Below are 24,020 nucleotides of genomic sequence, written 5' to 3'. Positions count from 1 at the left end.
AGCTTCTATTCTACTTCCTTTCGAATTACTACAGAAGCAAGAGTATAGATAAAGAATGAGGCGAGTCTCTTTCAATTGAAAGGAAACTCCAGAGTAAGAGGGCATAGAATTACATTAAGAGGTGACAGGCTCAGGAGTAATCTAAGGAAATACTTTTTTACAGAAAGGGATGGTAGATGTGTGGAAAGGTCTCCGGGTAGAGGTGGTGGAGACAAAGACTGGGTCTGAATTCAAGAAAGTGTGGGGCAGGCACATGGGATCTCTTCTAGAGAGGTGGAGATAGTGGATGCTGCGGATGGGCAGACTGGACGGGCTATCTGGCCTTTATCTGCCGTCACGTCGCTATGTTTCTATGAAGGAAACAGATAAAGAAAACCATTTATCATCTTATCTAAATGTAAGAGCCAGTAGTGGGATGATTCAGACTGGTTTGCAATCATTAGTATTGAAGCAATCATTAGACTGAAGCAATCATTAGTACTGTATTTTTAAAAATATGGCGGAAGGCACATAACCCCGACAATGAGAAGCAATGAGAGATATGGCTACAGTGTGGGTTGGTGGAAAGTGGCAAGAGACGTCCTGAGTTGGAGGCATGACAACCCGAGTAGCAGTAAAGGATGCTGTAGCTATATATCTATATTAACTTTCATCCAGTTTCAAATCTGCCTTTCTTCTCTAAGGTATTAGAAAAAGTAGTATTTAAACAACTTTCAGGTTTTGCAGAAGCTACTAACACTCTCCACCCTTTCCAGGCAGGTTTTCATAATAACCACAGTACAGAAACTATTCTCTTAGTTTACATGACTCCATTTGTGTCAGTTTGGATGCCCATTCTATCGTTTTAGTCTCTTTAGATCTCACCTCGGCCTTCGACCTTGTTGACCATCCTCTACTTCTTAACAGACTACAAGATATTGCTATTTCTGGTCAGGTTCTATTCTGGTTGACAAGCTACTTAACCCAACAAAAATATCAAGCCAGCTCCAATAGCTCATCTTCCACTATAAAGAGCTAATTTCAGGCTTTCCTCAGGGATCTATCCTCGTTCCCTTACTATTTAATATTTTCTTGGCTCTTCTCCTTATGGTCATTCAAATCCAAGGTGGTCTTCCTTTCTGTTACACAGATGACATTCAGAATTTTTATAAATTCAATGATCCCTTGACCACCTCTAATAATTTAAATGATTGCATATCTTATGTTTCAAAATTGCTTAAAATCAACCTCTTTGTATTGAACACCACAAAATGTGAATGCATCTGTTTCTTGCCAACTCTTTGCAGATAACCCTTGCCACCGCTTATTAACAGTCACTCTCTCAAATTTTCTTATACAATTAAGATACTGGGTGTTACGTACCTGGGAAAAGGAGTTGAGCTTTAAACCAAAAATCAACTCGGTTATCTGTGCCTCGTTCTATGCACCACAGTGAATTCAATCTATTCACTATATCTCATCACCAGTTCTTCTACACTCTCTAATTCACACCCTTTTCATCTTACAAATAAATTTTTGTAAGTCCTTATATGAAGGCTTACCATTCTCATCTATCAAACAATTATAACTTAATCAGTCTACAGCTGTCAGACTCTACTTGGCAAGCCACTTCTCTATGTTACTCCTCTATTGAAGTGAAAACATTGGTTCCTCCTTTCCAACTGCGTTTCATTCAAGATTTTGACTTTGGTTTATAAATTGCACCCAATATGTCTCATCTATTATATCTCAATAAGCTGATCTCAAGTCACCCACCCATTCTAAATGCAATATTACCCTTCCACCATTATCAAAAATTTGTTTATTTTCTCACCTATACGCATTTCATTACACTATGGAACGACCTTTTCCTCAAGACATTTAACACATCCGCTATAATAAAACCCTTAGCGCGCATGCACACTTCAAACTCCATGCGTCTGTGATCTGTGACACGCATGCGCAGTGCCTGCCTCAACTGATTTCCTGCCCCGATCTCCGACGCCGGCAGACTTTCTGCCTTTTTACTATGCTGCCACTGCTGGGTTGCCTCTTCTTCTCACCCCCAGACCAGCAGCAGCAGCCGCCGTGGTTTCATCAAGCAGCTGCAGGGCATTTGCTAGACCAGCCCACTTCGATAATGCAAGGTGGGCTGGCCTATCAAAAGCTCCGAGGCTGCCCAGGCTAGTGGTTGCTGGACAGGGGGGAGGTAAAAGAAAGGGAGAAGGGCTACTACTGGACAGGGGGGAGCAGGGAAGGGGTGCTGCTGGACAGGGGGGAGCAGGGTAGGGGTGATTCTGGACAGGGCAGAAGTAAAAGGAAGGGAGAAGGGCTACTGCTGGACAGGGGGAGCAGGCAAGGGTGCTGCTGAGATCTATTTGCATGCACTGCTTTCATTGTATGCTAATAAATCTCATGCATATTCATTGGTGAAATCCTGAAAACCCGACTGGATTGCGGCCCTCGAGGAGGGACTTTGACACCCCTGGTCTACCCAGTCTGCCCATCCATGCTATCTACTATCCCTTTGCTCTCCCTTAAAGATCTTATAGTCATGTGCGAAGCTTGCTTGAATTCAGACACAGTCTTCACCTCCACCTCCACCCCCTCCACTGGGAGACGTTTCCATTAATTCACCCTCCTTTCCTTGAAGAAATGTTTTCTCGGGTTACCCTTTCACCTTCATCCTATGCCCCCTCATTCCAACAGAAACATAGAAAAACGAAAGCAGATAAAGACCATATGGCCTATCCAGTCTGCCCATCTGTGCACAATGTCCATATCACCCCTACTTATGAGCCTTCCCCAAAAATGTATTTCACTGAAGAAGCCAGGGATGATGGTACAAATGTGGCAAAGGAGAATCTTCTTTCGTAGTTTGTATTTTAAATCTCTCTCTCCATGTCAGCTTCTCCTGGACTATCACCTTCCTTAACCCACTCCCCTTATTTAAATTCCCTGGTGTAGTCTTTGAAACTCCAGTGTCAGCATTAATGAGCCTAGGCCCTGTTGTAAGCATGAGGCAAAGGAATACAACTCTGTTCTTACATTTTAACAGGTGACTGGAGTTCAAGTTCAAATTATTTAATATACCGCAAAGATAAAACCAGAAGTCAAATCTAAGTGGTTTACAATAAAAAATTAAAATAATAATAATTTTATTCTTGTATATTGCCCAACCATGAGTTCCAGGCGGTTCACAATCGAGATGAAGCATACATAAAATAGGATTAAAAACAATGATCATGTTACAAACTTATCAAACAAATGTTTTCAAGGACTTTCTGAAGACATAAAAAGAATGCATTTGTAGAATCAAAGGACTTAACCAAGAGTTCATTTTAAAAATCTCTTGTAGCGACAAGCCTTTACAGAAAGTTACATGAACATACAGTTGTTACGGATATTTTTAGATGATCTATATAATTTAAATTGGGAGGATAGGTATCCCGGAGCCAGACCAAAAAGAGCTTGAAACCAAATGCAGCCAAATTTTAAAAGAATTTGCACTTTGAATGGTAGCCAATGTAACTGCTGATAGAAAGGACTGATATGGTCTTATTTTTTAGGCCAAAAATTAGGCGTACTGACGTGTTCTGTATTACTCGAATACAATTTAAGATTTTTTTATAAGATGTCAAGTAAATAATGTTGCAATAGTCAAGAGCAGACAGAATTAGGGACTTAACTATCAGTCTGAAAGAAACTAAGGGCTCCTTTTATCAAGCCGCGCTAGCGGGGTTAGTGCACGCAACTGTTAATCACGCGCTAACCCCTGCGCTGGCCAAAACACTACCGCCTGCTCAAGGCAGGCGTTAGCGGCTAGTGTGGCCGGCGGTTTAACGCGCGCTATTACGCGCGTTAAACCGCTAGCGCGGCTTGATAAAAGGAGCCCTAAGTCAAAATATTTTTGAATAGTTCGAAGTTTCCAGAGGATCCTAAAACATTTTTTTTTATCATAAGGTCTGTGTGAACTTCCAACGTTAAGGGCTCCTTTCACTAAGGTGCGCTAGCGTTTTTAGTGCACGCAGGATTTTAGCGCACGCTAAACCCGCGCTACGCTTCTAGAACTAACGCCAGCTCAACGCTGGCGTTAAGGTCTAGCGCGCGGGGCAATTTAGCGCACGCTATTCCGCGCGTTAAGGCCCTAACGCAGCTTTATAAAAGGAGCCCTAAGTGATGGTCTAATGTCACCCCCAGAACAGAAAGACAACAAAACATAAAGGAAAACAATTGAGAACATGGGAAAAGAGTAGCCAGGGCTGATGCTGCTGCAACTATCAGAATACAGAAACCACTCATTTATTTTAGAACAGACATGGGTAACCCAAATATGTGTAATAATATAAACTAAAAGCACGCCAGACATTATTTAACGTACAATTCCAGACTTCGTTACTTTCATCTAGCTGCCCCCTATACCTGGAATAAATTACCAGAGTTTGTCCGTCAAGCCCCTTCCCAGACTGAAAACTCACCTTTTTGATGTAGTTTTCAATCCTTAACCCTACTCCTCTGCCCTCCAACCCATCCCCTTAACCCTTTCAGGACCATAAGGATCGTAGGCCAATTTTTGTGGTTTTGATGACATTTTTATGGTAAAAAGGGCTTGCAGATGCCAAAAAATTGATTTTTTTTGTGAAATATCATTATTTTTTTTTTTTTAAATCACACTTCTGGCTTATGGACAGTGTGGCAAGTGAATCTTCTCGTCAATCTGGCAACGACGCTAACGAATGAATGTCGGAACCAGTTTGTTTACATAAAGGCAGTATCATATGGAATCCGTACATATCAAATTTAGAACTGTAGACTATCCCAATCAAAATTTATAGGATTTTAAAGTTATGGGACAAATATGTCCCTTGGTCCTGAAAGGGTTAACTCTATCCATGACATCCTGTTTGTCTGTCTTGCCTGTTTAGATTGTAAGCTCTTTCGAGCAGGGACTGTTTTCTTACTCTTTATGGACTCTGTGCAGCGCTGCGTGCGTCTGGTAGCGCTATAGAAATGATTAATAATAGTAGTGGTAGTACAGGCAAATGAAAAGTACCCTGGATGAGCAAAACTGTGCCCTGTGCTTAAAAAGAAATCACATGATTGACTTGTTTTTTTAGATAACAGATAGAAATACAAAAATATGAGTAGTAACAGTTAGGCCCGGAATCAAACCATTTTGCCCTGGTGGCAGTTGGCTATTTACAAACTATCTGCCAGTCTCCAGCATATTTGCTAACGAACATTTTTGCCAAGCATGATCCAGGCTCTCCTGGTTTTAAAGGTTAGAGATTTGTAATTTGGTCTACTGTATATAGACCTGCTTCCAAAGGACTAGAGATTATTATAGAACACTGCCGCCAGAACAGTGGGAAGGTTAGACGGGAGGGATCACGTCTCTGCAGTCATGAAAAAGTTGCACTGGCTGCCAACAGAAGACCAATGTAAATTCAAGCTTATTATATTGATGTATAACATCCTCAGTGGGCTCGGGCCAGATAACTTGCTAGACAAACTGGTGCCGTACTCACATAGTCATTTATGATCTGTTCTGAAAGAGCTTCTTGAGGTTGCTGGGAGGAAGGAAGTTTGATGGGAATCCAGTAGGAGCAAAGCATTTTCATGCATGCCCAAGCTATGGAACGGTTCAGAAAGACTCTACAGTTCAGGAAATGTGTGTACTAAAGCTTGGTTAGTAAAACAGACCTATCTTAGTTTCATTAGATATATCTAAGGGGTATAGAATGGTCAGCATTTTTTTTTTTTTTTTAATGTGGATTGCCGTGGTTAAAGTTACACCAGATATTCAGAGCTGGTATCTTGATATCAGCTGGCGCTAGATATCCAGTTTCAGCGCTGACTGGCTGCGTTATCTTATCATCAGTAATATTCAGATGGCTAGCCAGAAAGTTAGGAAAGCCAGTTTGTTATCTGGTTAGAACTACAAATATGACTTCTAACCAGATAACCGCTGGCTCCAACTTCAGCCTACTTCAGAATACATTTCAGGAGCATTATCTGGTTAATTCCACTGAATATCCATTTCACTGGTGATTTATCTCGTTAGCACTGCTGGATAGTTGGATAAGTGCCTTTGAATATTAGCTCCATAGCAGTCAATAGAGGAGGGGGACATTGATAATATTAAGTTAAAGGAAAATGAAGCATAACTAAATTTATAGAAGCACTCTAGGTGGATCGGCTTACATGATAAGTGCTGTATACCACAGTGTTTCCCAATCTATTTCTGCCTTTAGCCCCATGATTACAGCCAAATAAAATTGTGTGACCTCCTAAAGGTGTAGAATAATGATGTACCTATGGAAAGCCCACTTAGGTTGTGATCCCAAAAGCAGGTCTTGTGACCCCATTTGGGGTCTAACCCAATTTTGGGAAGTTGTGCTATAGAAGTCCCTGGGTCAGTCACCATGTCTGACCTTTCACTCCCTAGGGTGGGCAAAGGAGCTGCTTAAAGGCAGAATTCAAAGTACCTGGGAGGAAGGAGGTATACTCGCTGTTTAATGGTGTCACAAAAGGAGTACTACTCTCCCTAATATATTCACACCCCCAGATTTAAATTGAATCAGGTTGGGCAGACTGGATGGACCGTTCGGGTCTTTATCTGCTGTCATCTACTATGTTATGTTTTAGGTTGCCCAAAGTTGGGTGCAGTTCCAAGATTCAGATGCAAAGTAATTAGTTAATGAGCCATTAACAATCAACAAGTAGTGTTAATTTGCACTCAGTTAGGGTGTAGCATGATACAATTAATTTTGCTGGAGGTAAATTATTTAATGTTGCTGGAGTTAAATTATAAATTTACTGCCTGAACCAAGAAATGATTTCTAACTTCTGAGAGACAGTGTTAAGTACAGTACACCTATTCAGGGGATGACAAATATGGCCAGATGCAGCTCACTAATAATCAACAAAGCAACAGTGTCAGAACTTAAGCCACTCAGACTAAATTTAACCGAATGACATCATCTATCTGGAAACAGAGGGAAAAGCTGGAATTGAAATACTGCTCTGTGATTGGACACAATGCCAGCCTCAGGGTGGAGACATAGCCCCCGAGTTCCTGGCTTCGGATTAGACGCTCCTGGATTCTGATGCCTCGTGGGACCAGATTTCAATCCACCAACATCTATAAAACCAGAAGATTCACCCATGTTCTCTCTTTCCCTCGGACCAGTGCTGGAACCATGTCTCTCTCTCTCTTCGGCCCATCACTGAAACATGTGCCCAGCTGTACCATGCGGTCTCCTCTCCGATTAAAGGACTTTTCAACCAGAAAAGCCTACATAATGAGTAACTTTTGAAACCAGCTAAATTAATCATTCTGCTTTAGCAATATCTTGTCTTGTGGCACAATTTCTCATTGTTGAAAGATCCTATCTGTAACCTGCTTTATCTGCCTGATTTTATAAATCCTGTTCTGTAATAAATAAAATTCTAGTTTGATTGCAAATACTCTGAATCTCAGTCCTTTAATATATATATAATATTATAAAGCTAAATTTTAACAGGTAGGGCTTTCCCCAAATTAATATATATTTATAAAATATATTCCTCTCTTTGAGGGCGATATATTTTATTGGTGGAGATTTATCCTAATAATCCATCCATTAATAAGGGTTTATGCATGGATCTGCCCTGTGTTTTATGTTTATTTTTCATTTGATATCCTGCTTAATGCAATAGGTCAAAGCAGCTTACAGAAATCAAATCAAATTGAAAGGAACGCCAATAATCAAAGAAAAGATAATACAATCAAACAAGAAACACTCATATAATCAAAATAAACAAAATACAAAATAATTAAAACATAATTAATACTAAACTTACTAAAGCCTTGAATTTAAGCACCCACACTATATGGTGCACGCCTAAATTTTATGACATATTCACAATAAGGGGCATGCCAAGGGAGGGGCAGGGGTATTCCCAGAATAGAATAGGGTCATTATGGGCCTAGTACTACCTAACTTCTGAATCTGCGCTCAACTTTTTTTTATTAATTGGCTTAATTGGCATGGTAATTGACCACACCACTTTTCATCCAATTTAAAATGTTTTTAAAATAAAAAATTTAACAGTTTGGCACTGAACTTTTAGGACACCTAGGGTTGCCTAAGTGAAGGTGCCCTCAAATGCCTAACGATGCCTACCTGAAAAGCAAGCGTGGTTAAGGGTGGAGAATAGACATGGTTGACTTAGGTACCACTAGGCATCTGAGTTAGGCACTGTTAAATTAGGCCAAATAAAATCTAGCCTAATATACCGACGCTTACCTCTATGACACCTAAACACGCCTAGGCAGGATTCTATAAGTGGTGCCTAGTGGTTGATTACACCGAGTGGCATCTACAATATAGGCATCGTTTATAGAATCCAGCCCTATGTGTCCACCTACCATTAGCTGTGCACCAGCATTTACATCAGATTTTACCAAACGTAAGTACTGCACCCACAATTGCAGAGCACCATTTGCCGAGTACTAGTTTGGTGTAGATCTTCCCAGCATCTAACCTTGAACACCATTATTGAATTCCCCCCATAATGTCCATAAAGAAGTTCCATCAAAACCACTCTTTTGAATTGCCTTCAGCCTTTAAAAGAACCTTTTCCTGACCCGTCACGTTCTTCCTGCTCTTTTGTACTTCCAACCAGCTGAACTCAGGGTTTCATTCTGCATTTCACTCATTAGTGGGGGACATTTTCTGCTATTGTGTTGTCCTCCCCCTTAACATGTCTGGTCTGGTTAATGCAATGACAGTACAGCTGGGGTTGTGCACCAGGCTCTTATTGGAATCCCACAATCACAGAAATGGAATCTAGCCATAGCAAGGGAAAATTATATAAACTAAACACTAAGATTTAAGTGCCCACAGGCTAATGTTTAGAATATTAGCATGGAACAGCCTACCTCCTCATATCAGAGCCCTTAAAGGTCTTAACTTTAGAAAAACTGTAAAAACCTGCCTTTTTGCCTAGTCACTCCCTCAATCCTTCACCAGCATCAGTAAGTAATTCTATATGAAGATATATTGCAACATACTATATGTAAACCCTATATTGTAACACTGTGAATGAAAACTCTTCCACTTTCCAGAACTGATTCATCCATGGTTCCTGTTTCTGAACTCTCTGCTTTCAATCTACCACCTGATTCTCTAGTAAGGAAGGTTGTTTCCTCATTTCTATCTACATCCTCTCCAAATGATTCATTTCCATCTTTTCTTGTTAAAAAGATTTCTGGATTGCCTCTTGCAACCCCTGCTAGCTATTGTCTCCAATAGTCTTGATTCTGGGACATTCCTTGTACCATGGAAGCATGCAATAATCACTCTTGTTCTTAAATCTTTGAAGTCTGACCCAGCCGAGGTTATTAATTACAAACCAATTTTTAACTTACCTTTTCTTTCTAAAATATTAGAAAAAGTAATGTCTGAACATCTTGACCAAATACATGCTCTCCATTCACGCCAGACCGGCTTCCGTCAACATTATTCCATGGATCCATGAAGCACTCTCTCCTTGGATTAATTATGTATAAATCTTAGATGGTAATCACGACGTCGTACTTTTTTCCTTGGACATGTCAGCGGCATTTGACTTGGTTGATCATACAATATTGCTAGACTGATTGAAGGACCTCAACATCACTGGTACGGCATTCTCATGGTTTAGTTCTTACTTGACAGATTGGACATAATCTATTTCTCATTCTGGTACTGTTTCCAGTTCTCACCCACTCTTATCTGGTGTACCGCAGGGTTCCATTCTTGGGCCTATTCTCTTTAACATTTTTCTTGCTTCCCTAACACTACTATTATAGGCACTGGGGTTTGTTTACCTTTTTTATTTATGCTGATGATATACAGTTACTACATCCTTTCAATTCTAATGATCTCGATGATTATTCTTCGATATTCACGAAATTAGACAAGGTTTTTGACTGGCTTACCATAAATATGCTGAAAATCAACTCTCAAAAAACTTCTACCATGATCTTTTCTCCAATTAAGTACGCATTGAACCTTCCTGGTCATACCTTTAATTTGAAGGGTAATCCTTTGCCATACTCAACTTCGATTAAAATCCTTGGTGTCACATTGGACTCCACGTTATCGTTTCACTTGAATATTTCCAAAGCTGTTTCAACTTCTTTTCTATTCTTTATCAGCTCTGCTCGGTTAAGTCATTTTTAAATCAGAATTCTTTACGAATCCTTCTACATTCATTAGTTATTTTTCGATTGAATTATTATAATTCATTACTAGTTGGACTTCTGCAGTACCAACTGCGTTGACTCCAACCAGTACAAAACACTGCACTCAAGACTCCTCTACTGTTGCTCAAAATTCAGCCATATTACTCCACTTCTCAAAACTAGGCACATGCAACCTATCTCTTTCAGGATACTTTATAAATATAACCTCCTTACTTTTCAAATTCTGGTTCTCCTCTACAGTGGAACCTTGGTTTACGAGCATAATTTGTTCCAGAAGTATGCTCGTAAACCAAATTGCTCGTATATCAAAGCGAGTTTCCCCATAGGAAGTAAGGGAAACTCGCTTTAATCCGTTCCACCTCCTCCCCCCCCCCCCCGAGGCTACCGGCGCTGCTCCATTCCCCCCCTTGAGGCCACCGATGCTGCTCCATACCCCCCTCCCGCGATCCGGCATCCCCCTCTGCGAACCGGCATCCTCCCCCCCGCTCACGTTGCCCCCCATCCTCCCCGAGCACCAAAACGAAATCCCTTACCCCGATTGGGCATCGGCACCAGCACCAACGCATAGGACATGCCGGTGCCCGAAGATCCTCCCTCTTCTGGGCCGGGCGGTGCTTCGGAGATTTGCCTGTGCTGGGCTGGACTGGGCTTTGAGCATTTGCGCATGCTCAAAGCCTTCTGGTCTCGCGCTCTCCGAGATTCTCAGATTCAGAATCTCGGAGATCGCGAGACCAGAAGGCTTTGAGCATGTGCAAATGCTCAAAGCCCAGTCCAGCCCAGAACAGGCAACAGGGAGGATCTCCGACGCACTGCCCAGCCCAGAAGAGGGAGGATCTTCGGGCACTGGCATGTCCTATATGTTGGTGCTGGTGCCGGTGCCCAATCGGGGTAAGGGATTTCGTTTCGGTGCTCGGGGGGATGTAGGATCATGGGGGGGGGAGGGGGGATGCTGGATCGCTGGGGGGGATGCCGGATCGTGGGGATGGCGCTCGTAAATCAAGTCAAACTCGGTTTCTGAGGCACTGATTTTGCAAATGTTTTGCTCATCTTGCAAAACACTCGCAAACCGGTGCACTCGTAAACCGAGGTTTGACTGTATTATTATTTTCTCATTTGATTCTATATTTTCCTCCAATCAATCCTTCCTGACCATTCCATTATTTAAGCAGCTTTTTCTAGATATTTACAGAGATTCTAGTTGCTCTGTAATGGCTCCAACACTTTGGAACTCCCTCCCATTGTATCTGTGCACTGAAATATCTCTTAAATCATCTCTTGAAAGCCTATTTCAAACTGGCGTTTGACCCTAGTCCTTAACACTTCAGTTTAGTTCTTCCTTTGCTTTCTTCTTTTTGCATTTTTAGCCCTTGTTCTTACCTTATTTGTTCTTACCTCTTGATATTGTAAATCTTTCCTTCCCTTGTCATTTTGTGTCTAGTATTGTTAATTGTACAGCGTACATTTCCCTGTTGTGTTTATTTTATCAATTTTAATTATTTCACATTTATTTCTTTTATCTATTGTTAACTGCTTTGATTTTACTTTTTTTTTTTGTTAAAAATGCAGTATATCAAATAAAATAAACTGTAACTTGTTCTGAGCTCTTTGGGGAGGACGGGATATAAATTTAAATAAATGAATAAATATACATGTATACGTATACACTTATACCCATGTCAATATGCCACCTAAGTGCTATTCTGTACACTCCCCTTTAACTTACAAAGTGCAGATTTGCAAGGGTCCCCCCAGGGGCTGGCTCCCACTTACACAACACGAAGTCAGTGTTTTCCCAAGTCAGTCCTGGTGTACTCCCCTTGACAGTCAGGTTTTCAGGATATCCACACTAAATATGCATGAGATTGATTTGCATACACTGCCTCCATTGTATGCAAATCTTTTCCATGTACTGTATATTCATTGCGGATATCTTGAAAACCTGACTGGTAAAGAGGTATTCCAGGACAAACATGGGAACTACACTTCTCCCTCCGTATTCGCTGTGATAGGGGATTAACAGAAACGCAAATACTGAAAAATAACAGAAACGCAAATACTGAAAAACTGTGAATAACTTTTTTATATGTTATTTGCTGTTTTCTATTAAAAACCATCGTGAATACGGTGAAACCACGAATAACATGGTGGGAGACTTGGCCTGTTCCTAAAGGAGAGGCAAAACACAGTGAACAAAGTGCTGGGAAGTAGCGATTTTTTCTGTAAACGCTTGGAATCAGTGATTTCTTTATGCAAATTGATGTAATTTGGGAGGAGGAGCCAGCAAGCTAAAAACTGTGAATAATCAAAACTGCAAATTCTGAAACCGCGAATACGGAAGGGAGAAGTGTATTACTTTACGTTATGGATTTTCCACCTGCACTTACACCAGCCATAGAGCTAGCATAAGTGTGGGTGCTTAGATGTTAGATGTGTCGATACCAGGTTATATTAGAAATTTAAGGTCTGAAGAAATACCACCATGTGACTCCACTTTATTGTGAGTTGCATTGGCTCCCAGTGGAGGCACGATTTGTTTTCAAGTTGGGATGTCTGCGCTATTAAGTTGATTTTGGATTAGCTCCATTATATCTAGTTGATATATTTCTTATAGCACCTTACAAGAATAGTAGAAAAGTCACACGCTCTGTTCGTTTTTCCATCAGTTAAAGGATATAAAAGTAGGAAATATCTTGACCACAAGCTGGCCTATCAAGCAGCACATTATGATAAAGATTTCTGGCATTTAATGCGTATATCTTTTTCTTATGAACAATTTAGAAAACAACTGAAACCTTTTCTCTTTTCAAAATTTCTTACAAATAATTTAGAACATAATTGAAAACTCTCTTTTTTCCAAAATTTTTGCTCCTATATTTTTTTATTGTATCTTTTTGATAAAGCTTTGTAAACCGCATAGAACTTTTGTTGGTTATGCGGTCTAGAAGTCCGGTGTTATGTTATACTAGTAATCTATAACAGAACCTAGATTCTAGGTTCAATTGTAGAAGGGGCCTCAAATCCAGTCCCCCAACCTGGTACTCAGGATTTCCACAATGAGTAAATATGATCAGTTTGCATAAAAATCAAAAAGGAGGACCATTGGTCTTCCCAAATGCAACAAAAAAGACAGGATTACCAGATAGTAGAGGGAAATCTATATGAAAAGGCCAAAGGATTGTTATGATGGATTGACTCAACATGGGTGCATGTTTTGGTGAGAACTGGAATACACTACTTGAGCTTGTCCAACATGCCCCTTCCCTTGTTTAAAAGCAGACTGAAAAGCCACCTTTTTGATAAAGCCTTCAGTCTTTATAACCTTACTTCCCACTACTCACCACCCTAGCCAGTATATTTATCATCCCCCCTAACTGTAACCCCACCCTGGCATTCTGTTTGTCTATCTTGTCTATTTAGATTGTAAGCACTTTCGAGCAGGGACTGTCTCCTTCGTGACTCTGTACAGTGCTGTGTACGTCTGGTAGCGCTACAGAAATAATTAACAGTAGTAGTAGTAGTAGTAGTAGAACCCTTGTATCAGGAGTAATAACTAGAGGGTCTCAAAAATGGACTGAGTGCCTCCACAATAGTTTCAATAAGGATACTGATTAAAACTGATGAATTTTTTATGATTTTTACTATCCACATTATGATGCTTTTATTATGTACCTGTTTTTACTTTGTCTTCTTTTTAATATTGTGTATGTACATTATGTAAACTGTTTAGTTTTAAACGGTATGTAAATTTTAAAAATAAAAATAAATAAATAGATCTCATAAATATTCATAGTGGAAATCCTGAAAACCAGGCTTGGTTGTGGATCTCAAGGACTGAATTTGAGGACCCCTGCATTATAGAATAGGGTCCTAATGCCCATCCCTGGGGTATCTAAATGGAAGTACCAAGTTATAGAATTGCCCCCTTAGAGGGTAATTTTTTTGTCATGTTTTATGATACAACAACCAGCCTTAGCTTAGAAGTCCAAGTAGATGCCTACTTCAAGGCTATTTTATAAAGATACATAGGTGTCTATATCTCTATAAAATAGATGCACACATCTGGTACAATTGAGGCTAAAATACACCCATCTACATTTATACCTGCGCTGTAAAGTAAGGGGGAAATTAATTGGAAAACGCTGTTAGAAACGGCAAAAACCGTAAAGAATGAGGCGCCTACTAGAACTTAAATAAAAGGTGCATGGAATCACGCCTATGTAGGCAATTTAGGATGCTGAATCCCAAAGCAGGCATGGCCAATGCTGGATATGGTGGTAGGTGGCCTAAAGTGCCTAGGTAGGTGCGATTCACACAAAGATAGATGCCAGAAATGTAGGCCTGGAAAACCCTAGCCTACATTTCTGGGGGTTCATGACAATGGTCTGCAGCCTGCCACCAGCTGATCACAGCAGACAATAGGTGTAGCAACATTCCATGCTACTGACCCCAGGGCAAGCTGTGTCTTCCTCCATGTCTGCCTCAATACACAAGGGCCAGACAAATGTTCACAATAACACTACACTTACTTCTAGGAACATAAAAATTACACCCTAGGTTATAAGGCATCATTCACATATGTAAAAGAAAGCTAATGCACAAAAAAATCCTTTATAAAATAGTCGGATATTAGAGTGATATTCTATGTAACAGAGAGGAATTATAGAGCTATATACTACAGAAAAGGGAGATATATAATGAGCATAGTTACTACAGTATATACAGTACAGTGATATAGCTTATGTTATACAGAAACACAAATATGATTCATATTTATGTTTGTTAATTTATTATTATGGAAAGGTTATGTTTTGTAGAGAAGAAGATTTATAATTCCATTCAGCAATTTGTTTTAACCATATATTCATGCTCCCTGTAATTAACAATGGCTTGTCTTAGTTCATCAATGTTTCATTTGCCATGATAAATGAGATTATTGATAACCAAGGCATTCTATTAACCTCACACCATCAGTCCATTGACCACAAGCATGATCTATGCCAATGGACAGGCAACATCTGAGCCATGTCCATTGGCAGTGCTTCCATCAAGACCATTAGATCCATATAGCCTACACAGTTTCATGTCTGGTACAATGCTGTAGACTTCAGCTGATCTCTTGATTTCCCCTTTATTTCTTCATAACTAAGGATTCCTCAATGTTTATCTTAGACATTCTAGGTGAGGAACAATGCAACTGATTTACATCTCTCCAAAACTTCAATGAAAGATTCAGGCCACATTGAAAAATGTGTTCCAAAAAAATAAAACCTGGAAAGTTGAAAACCTATCCTTGTCCTCCCTTTCTTCTTCCTGTCCCCTACAAAAATGCAGGGAATATTTCTATGGCAACAGTTCTCAAACATAACTAAATTCATAGAATCTGGAGAGGTAAGGAGGCGGCAATCAAAAGTACCAAATTGACTCTTTACTGGGGCTACCATGGTACTACCAAGGACGACTTTCAGGACCAGCTGAAGGTTAGAAATAAGCCTAGTCCATAAAAATCCCCCAATTACAATAAACCCAGATTTTTCTGAGAGCTTTGAGTTCATAAAGAACCTTGTAACTCATGAAAAATAAATCCATCCTTCTAATGGCCAAAGAAAGCAATGTAAATACAAAGCCACCAACATTTGCTTAGCATAACTATTTACCATGAGGCATGCCATCTGAATAAAACAAACCTAGGACCATGCATAAATGTCACATATATATATAGATACAAAGTTGGGGTGTGTATGTTCAATGCTATGGAACTTATTCCCCACATTCAAATTTGATCCAAGATATGAAATAATTGGTTTTCTGCTGCTATTTGGCTGATCTGATCTTAAAATGCAATTAAATGAAAAACATGTACAAAATGAAAGGAAATTAAATCTTCAATTGCCTTAATGTTGTACTGATTAACAGTTAGCATCTCTTGTAAGCTTCCATGGTTTCATTTTATATCAGTGATAAAAAGGAATGCAAGGACATTTTAATACAGGGCTTCCCATATGGTTACAGGCCCTATTCACACTGTCCACTGATGGCTAGAGAGTACAGAGTAGAGACAGAGTACAAAGGACCATGATGCCTATGACATCCAGCTTACAAAGTTTGCTGTTTAAAGCTCTTGCAGGAGTAAACTGGCTTCCAAATGAAGCCATAAAGATCTTAAAATCTCTCCATCCCTCTGTGCATGACTACTCATTACATCTTAGAAAGCTTTTTAATTTAATATTTCTTTAGCACATTTGTTGGGAGTGTCTGACTTTAGGAGAAGTGAAATTGCCAGCTCTGAGTTGATAATTTTCCCGTTGATCCATAAGAACATAAGAGTTGCCTCCGCCGGGTCAGACCAGAGGTCCATCATGCTCAGCAGCCCGCACCCGCGGTGGCCCATCAGGTCCATGACCTGATTTGTGTCTCTGCCTTTCCTGTACCTATCTCTATGTCTATCTGTCCCTGCCTTTCCTATACCTATCTCTATGTCTATCTGTACCCCTCAATCCCCTTATCCTGTAGGTATTTATCCAAACCTTCTTTGAACCCCTGTAGTGTGCCCTGCCCTACCACAGCCTCCGGGAGTGCATTCCATGTGTCCACCACCCTCTGAGTAAAGAAGAACTTCCTAGCATTTATTCTAAACCTGTCCCCTTTCAATTTATCCGAGTGCCCCCTTGTACTCGTGGCTCCCCACAGTCTGAAGAATCTGTCCCTGTCTACCTTCTCTATGCCTTTCAGGATTTTGAAGGTTTCTATCATGTCTCCTCTAAGTCTTCGCTTTTCCAGGGAGAAGAGCCCCAGCTTTTCTAACCTGTCAGTGTATGAAAGGTTTTTCATACCTCTTACCAATTTAGTTGCTCTTCTCTGGACTCCCTCAAGTATTGTCATGTCTTTCTTGAGGTACGGTGACCAGTACTGGTCTACAGTAGGATTCTCTGGAACATGAAATCAATCTGGGACATGAAATCATGAAATCAATGCTCAAAGCCTTCTGGTCTCGCTCTCTCCGAGATTGAGAATCTCGGAGAGAGCAAGACCAGAAGGCTTTGAGCATGCGCAAATGCTCAAAGCCCAGTCCAACCCGGCACAGGGAAGAGGAAGGGTCTCCCTCGCACCGCCCAGCCCAGCCCAGCCCAACGAGGGAGGATCTTCGGGCACTGGCACTGGCACGTCCTGTACATTGGTGCTGGTGCCCAATCGGGTAAGCGACCGATGTCTTTGCGGTGCTGGGGGGGATGTAGGATCGCGGGGGGGGGGGGGGGGGGGGACGCGAGCGGGGGAAAGGATGCCGGTTCGCAGGGGGGATGCCGGATCGCACTGAAAAAAAAATTTTGTATAACGCGCTCACACATATAACACGCATGGTTATACTCGGTTAGTAAAATCGTGTATAACGCACGCGTTATACGCGTGAAAATATGGTACTTACAGGGTCCTTTATGCATCCAGGAATATAGAGAAACCAAGAAGGCATAAGATAAGTGCTGCCTTGGATCAGAAGCAAGATTCTACATATGTTAGGTGCCCATTCTTGACAGCAGAGACATAGCCTTGCAGCATAGACAACAACTAAGGAGACTGGGTGGGCCAATTGATCTTTTTCTGCCATCAAGTTTCAAGTTTATTTAAATTTGTTATCCCGTCTTTTCAAAGCGGTAGGGTACATTTGAGTAGGGTAAAGACAGTTAAGGCAAAATAACATAATGACATCAAATATTAAAATGACATCAAAGTTTAAAAAAAAAACAGCAGCAGTAATAACAACAAAATAACTAAACTTTAAAACAGACAAATATACTGGCACAAAAAGAAAGGGGAAGAACTACAATATTTTTGAAAAAAACAACCAAAAATGGAAAAAACAAAAGGGAGGATAGACACTGCTGTTTTTTCTTGAGCATAAAGGCTGGTCAGAAGAAAATTCTACTATTTGGTTAGAAGAGAACATCCTTAAAAGAACGGTTGCGCTGCAAAAGCATTTTCAAAAAGTATAGTTTTAAAGCTGGATTTAAATTGCTATCAGGCAAACGAAAGGAAGTTTGAATTATAGTGGCCAACAGTGTTGAGTATATACAGACACCCCAACACATGCTTGAAAATAGCTAATTTCTATTCTAATGGAACTGCACTGAAATCAGAGCAGTACTGGCAAAGTTACCAACAGGATCAATAAACCTCTCTATTGCATACTAAATAAGAACACTAGATCCAATGCCTCAGAATACAATTTTTATCATTTATGTGTACCCAGGAGACCAGTCATTGTATATTCTGGCAACCAGCATTTTTAGGTTAGCTGCAGATCATGCAGAAATTAGCTCAAATAGAGCAAAGCTATTTACACTGTATTTGGATAGGAAGAGATAAGACATATATCACTCTTCAAGTGTACGTATTAAACATGCATTTATTTTCATTTGTCCACTGGAGCAGAGGAAAAGAATTTCAACATATTTTGGACTGTTAGCAAAGTGAACAAACAGGGAAGTTAAACTTGGACTCAGGTAAACTCTGACTGGTTGTCTACCAACCACATACATTCCCAATTAACCAAGTAAAATGATGCAAAAGTTAGACCTTCGCCTTCTCTCCTTACCCTCCACTCCCCAACATGCAGGCATTGCCAAGGAGAACAGACTACCTTGGATGCGTGTGTGTGTGTGCGTGCGTGCGTGCGTGCGTGTGCGTGTGTGTGCGTGCGCGTGCGCGTGTGTGTGTGGTGGGGGGGGGGGAGGCAAGTCCATACATAGAACTTGCCCATTAACACAATTAAACAGCTTCAGGGCGACAGGACCTGAGATTTCTCTCGCATCATTATATCTTGTGATTCTCTTTCTTGCCTACGCTTTCTTCCACTTTCCTTTAGAAGACATTAAATGTGTTTCTGATAAAGCTTTTCAGCAAATATCTCCTATGTACCTAAGCAGTAACTGCAACTGTGACACAGACATTTTTAAAAATGCATAAAATCATGGCATCCAAGGTAGTCTGTTCTCCTTGGCAATGCCTGCATGTTATGTAAGTTGTCTAGACTAACTGCATTGATATTGTAGCATGACTGCAGCAGGCTGAACAGTATCTCAGTGCAGAGCTTGGTAGAAGCCAGGTGCATCATTCAAGCAGTATTTATTCTAAAATGTCATAAGAGTAGACAAAATGATGGCTCCAGAACATAAAAGAACCAGCAAAGAAGAGAATAGGATAATGCAAAACCAGTATTCTTTATCAGTATATAGAGAGTAAGAGACACTTTTTCAGGGGACTACCCTCAAACATTTCTGACTATCTTAGTCCAACAAGCCTAGCGAGAGAGCTAAGAAACTTGATGTCCGACAACAGACTCTTTAGTTTTGCTGGCTAATTAGATGATTAAAAATGCCTTGATATTTGACATAGCAAAGAAGCAGCCTGGAAGATGGATTACTTATAGGGTCCTGTATGCATCCAGGAATATAGAGAAACCAAGAAGGCAGAAGATAAGTGCTGACTTGGATCAGAAGCAAGATTCTGCATCCGTTAGGTGTCCATTCCTGTCAGCAGAGACATAGCCTTACAAGTACTACTGTGTTTCCCCGAAAATAAGACCTACCCTGAAAATAAGCCCTAGCATGATATTCAGGGTAGGTCTTAATATAAGCCCTATCCCCAAAAATAAGCCCTAGTTGTAGGCAGCCGCGCTTCCCCGCGCCCCGTCCCCGAACTCCCGCTGACCCTCCATCCTTCCTTCCCAAGCAATCCCCGCCGACCACAATCATAAATACCTTGCTGCAGAGGATCGTCGGGTTCTGCTGCACGAGGGATGGGAGGGAGGGAAGGATGGAAGCTGGGCAAAGGGTTCTGCTGCACAGGGTGATGGGAGGGAGGGAAGGATGGATGCTGGGCAAAGGGTTCTGCTGCACAGGGGGATGGAAGGGAGGGAAGGATGGAAGCTGGGCAAAGGGTTCTGCTGCACAGGGGGATGGAAGGGAGGGAAGGATGGAAGCTAGGCAAAGGGTTCTGCTGCACAGGGGGATGGAAGGGAGGGAAGGATGGAAGCTAGGCAAAGGGTTCTGCTGCACAGGGGGATGGAAGGGAGGGAAGGATGGAAGCTGGGCAAAGGGTTCTGCTGCACAGGGGGATGGGAGAGATGAAGGGAATAGAAAGATGCTGCAGAGGGAAGGCACAAGGGGATGGGTGAGAGGGGAAGAAAGATGTTGCACATGTGGGGGAAAGCAAAGAGGAAGAATAGGGGTGAAGGAGAGGAAGGGAGAGATGATCATGTACATGAAAAAAAAATAAGCCCTACCCGAAAATAAGACCTTGTGCCTTTTTTGGCCCCAAATGAATATAAGACACTATCTTATTTTCAGGGAAAAACGGTATGTTTCTTTGCTAACCTCATGAAAAGAGAATAGATCTCAAGTGCTAGTCAGAAATGTATTAAGCCAGTCCAATAAAAAGTAGTACCTACAGCTTATTTGTCAACCTTTGTTTATTTGGACATGAAATACTTATGTAAGTAAAAGTAGGTAAAGATGAATCCATAGGAATCAAAACAAAACGTGGGATTGTTAGATAACTAGAAAAGTCCACAATCCATGCTTAAGATGGACTTGGGACAATCCACAGCTCATTTCTAGGATAAGCAGCATAAAATCTGTTTTACTCTTCTGGGACCTTGCCAGGTACTTGTGACCTAGAATGACCACTGTTGGAAACAGGATGCTGGGCTCGATGGACCTTTATTCTGTCTCAATATGGCAACTGTTATGTTAATGAACTAATACACAGAGAATAGAACTGAGCTTCCAATATGTCTGCACTCAAATCCTCGTTATCGCACCCATTCGCTAGCAAAATTGCTCTCTTCTTCTCACTGGCTTTTGGGATTGCATTTATTGGCTTATCCACACATTACGCAATTGCTGTGTCCAAATAAGAACTGGGTCACACCAATGGTCCATCAAGCCCAGTAGCCCGTTCTTACGGTGGCCAATTCAGGTCCCTAGTACTTGGCCAAAACCAAAGGAAGTTGCAACATTCCATGCTACCGACCCAGGGCAAGCAGAGGCTTCCCCTATGTCTTTCTCAATATCAGACTATTGACTTTTCCTCCAGGGAATTTTCCAAACCCTTCTTAAAACCATCTACGCTATCCACTCTTACTACAACCTCTGGCAGCGCGTTCCAGAGCTTAACTATTTTCTGAGTGAAAAAAAATTTCCTCCTATTAGTTTTAAAAGTATTTCCCTGTAACTTCATCGAGTGTCCCCTAGTTTTTGTAATTTTTTATGGAGTGAAAAATCAATCCACTTGTTCTCCCCCATTACAGGAGTGCACGAGCTCTGTCCTGGAGGGATGCAATCCAGTTGGGTTTTCAGGATTTTGATAACAAATCTATTTGCATGCATTTGCCTCCATTGTTTGATATAGATCTTATACACATTCAGTGCAGATTCCTGAAAACCTGACTAGGTTGCAGCCTTCAAGGACCAATTGACTATCCCGTCCTATTCCCTTCATCAAAGATCAACAGCCAAGTGCTAAAAAGCAGCAATGACATCTACCCTAGAGATGCTCCATGCACAGTAGGGATGTGGATTCATTAGCACACATTGGGCTCCTTTTATGAAGGTGCGCTAGGGTTTTTAGCGCACACACAAATAGCGTGCGGTAGCCGAAAATCTACTGCCTCCTAAAAAGGAGGCGGTAGTGGCTAGCGTTAAGGCCCTAGCGCACCTTTGTAATAGGAGCCCATTGAGTTTGAACATCTAAAACATTTTTGTTCATGCAAATCGATTATATGGATGTATACCTAAAAATTAATGGCATACAACCGATTTGCTCCAATGCACATTAAAAGCAAAAATGTGTGAAATGAGCTAAAACTATCTGAAAATCTAGAAACATTGGAAAATACAAATATTAATTTTTTTGATTGTGTATACCCCTAATGCAAAGTGCCATAACAATAAAGCGCCTTGTAGTCTATGAATGCAACATAGAAATCAGACTAAATTCCTGTTACCTGAGTATCCTCCAGTTGACTTGATGTACATCTGTCCATACTGCTCTTCCACCATAGTGTCGTACGCTTCATCATCTTCCTCGTCTTCTTCATTGTGGTATGAAGTGGGACTGTCAGTGGTTGGAATGCTACTGGCTCCCGGGCTTGTCCGCTCCCCCTGGGAATACTGCATTTGGTGGAGATTGGGGATGAGGGAAGCCAAACTGGGCATCCCATAGTACGAGACCCGTGATAACTTCAATGGAGCAGAAGCAGCACCACTTGCAGCTGAAATGTTCCCAACGGTACTGTCTTTGGCCTGAGCCTCCAGGGGCCGTTTGGCAGGAAGGCTTGGTACCGCTGCAGCCTGAAGCTCATGATTTTCATGCTTCACTCGGGTAAGTAGTGGGATAGGCATGGATGGTGACATGACGTAGGGCACTGTAGCGGACTGCAGCTGGTTACAAGGGCTGTGTGGCTCAGAGCTGGGCTCTTCTATCACGGTGCTCTGTGAATCGCAGTGTGGCGAGCTCACTTTGAACATCAAGTCCGTACCTCGCTCCACTATGTGCTGGATCTGAAGGAAACCTGCCGTGTACATTACCACAAGCTGTTCACTTGCAGCCATGGTAAGCTTTCCTGTGTAACAAAAGGAAAGGATTTGCTGAAAGCACGCTGGTGGCACAGTAGCTGGCAGCTCAAATGCACTCTTGCTGTTCCCACTAAATAGGTCTCTAAAGTATAAACTGCTTGCTGCCAGGACAGCACGGTGTGCCTTAAATGCTTGGCCCTTGACCAATATGGAGACATCGCAGTAAAGTCCCATGAGCCTTTGCTCATTGAGGCAACCCAGAACAGTGTTCCCAAAGTTGGGAATCTCTATGTGTAACATCTGTGACATGGTGGGGAAGTATCTGGAGCTTCTTTAGATAGTCAAAGCAAATACATCCAAGGCATGAAACATCTGTAAGGGGAAGAGAAAAAAAACAACATAGCATAAAATAGACTTAGGGATTACTTATAAGTACTAAAGTGAGGCAGTTCTCAAGATAACAAGCACAGCTGAAGCCAGTAAAACAATGTATATTAGGCTAACAACTAGAACTACAGATTCTGAGACCCCCAAATCCTTGTCTTTATGGGCTTTGCACAGCGTACAAGATGATTTTATCTATCTATATTTACAGCTGGAATATACTGTATATTGTTTGCATATGGTGGCAAAAATGGGTATTTTATTTAATTAAAATGCTTTGAATGAGAACTGAATTCTACTTCCAGAAGAATCCTGCTGGAACCCTCTCTAGATCGGGATACTTGTGGGAACCATGTCTTGCACAGAATGTGAGCAGCCAGCCAAGAAGCAATGCACAGACAGAGCAGGGTTTGTCTGTGCTGCAGAACTCAATGGCAAATCAACATTTTCCTTGAAAATTAAAACATTTTAGGCTATGACCAGGAAAATCTGTGCAGCACAAACAGGACCAGAGACAAGAAAACAGAATTTAAAAGTTCACATGCCCAGAGACTGATCTGCACCAGATTTTATTGAGCTTGGCTGCTGAGCAGTCTGAAGAAGCGGCAGCGTCATGCTGCAATGTTAACAATATAGATTATGTTATGTCTGATGCATAGGAGGCCAGAGTCGAGACGGCACCTCTGCGCTGCTAAGGTGGGAATTCTCGGATCTGCTCCATTATGGCAGTAAATAGATACTTGACAGAGTGCTAGACAGTTTCTCGGATGCAGTCATGAACATGTTCTGTGTCCTTCCTTCACCCTCAGTTCCACTCCTCTCCTCCCCCCCCCCAACCCACCCCAACTCCCCTC

At 41.4% G+C, this 24,020-nt stretch overlaps 1 protein-coding gene across 5 annotated transcripts in view; it reads right to left on the bottom strand.

Annotated features, from left to right (window-relative positions):
* Window positions 1–24,020, bottom strand: part of NACC2 (NACC family member 2) — a 152,761-nt gene that overhangs the window by 29,825 nt on the left and 98,916 nt on the right. For all 5 annotated transcript variants that reach the window (XM_033961081.1, XM_033961083.1, XM_033961082.1 and 2 more), the window contains one exon: window positions 22,212–23,154. In XM_033961081.1, coding sequence (XP_033816972.1) covers window positions 22,212–23,091 — 880 coding nt within the window. In that variant the 5' untranslated portion in view covers window positions 23,092–23,154. The remainder of the gene's footprint in view (window positions 1–22,211; window positions 23,155–24,020) is intronic.

This window comes from Geotrypetes seraphini, chromosome 10 (assembly GCF_902459505.1).
Source record: "Geotrypetes seraphini chromosome 10, aGeoSer1.1, whole genome shotgun sequence".
Lineage (NCBI taxonomy): Eukaryota > Metazoa > Chordata > Amphibia > Gymnophiona > Dermophiidae > Geotrypetes > Geotrypetes seraphini.
Note: the sequence above shows the minus strand (reverse complement) of the source record. Positions and strands in the feature narration are given on the sequence as shown.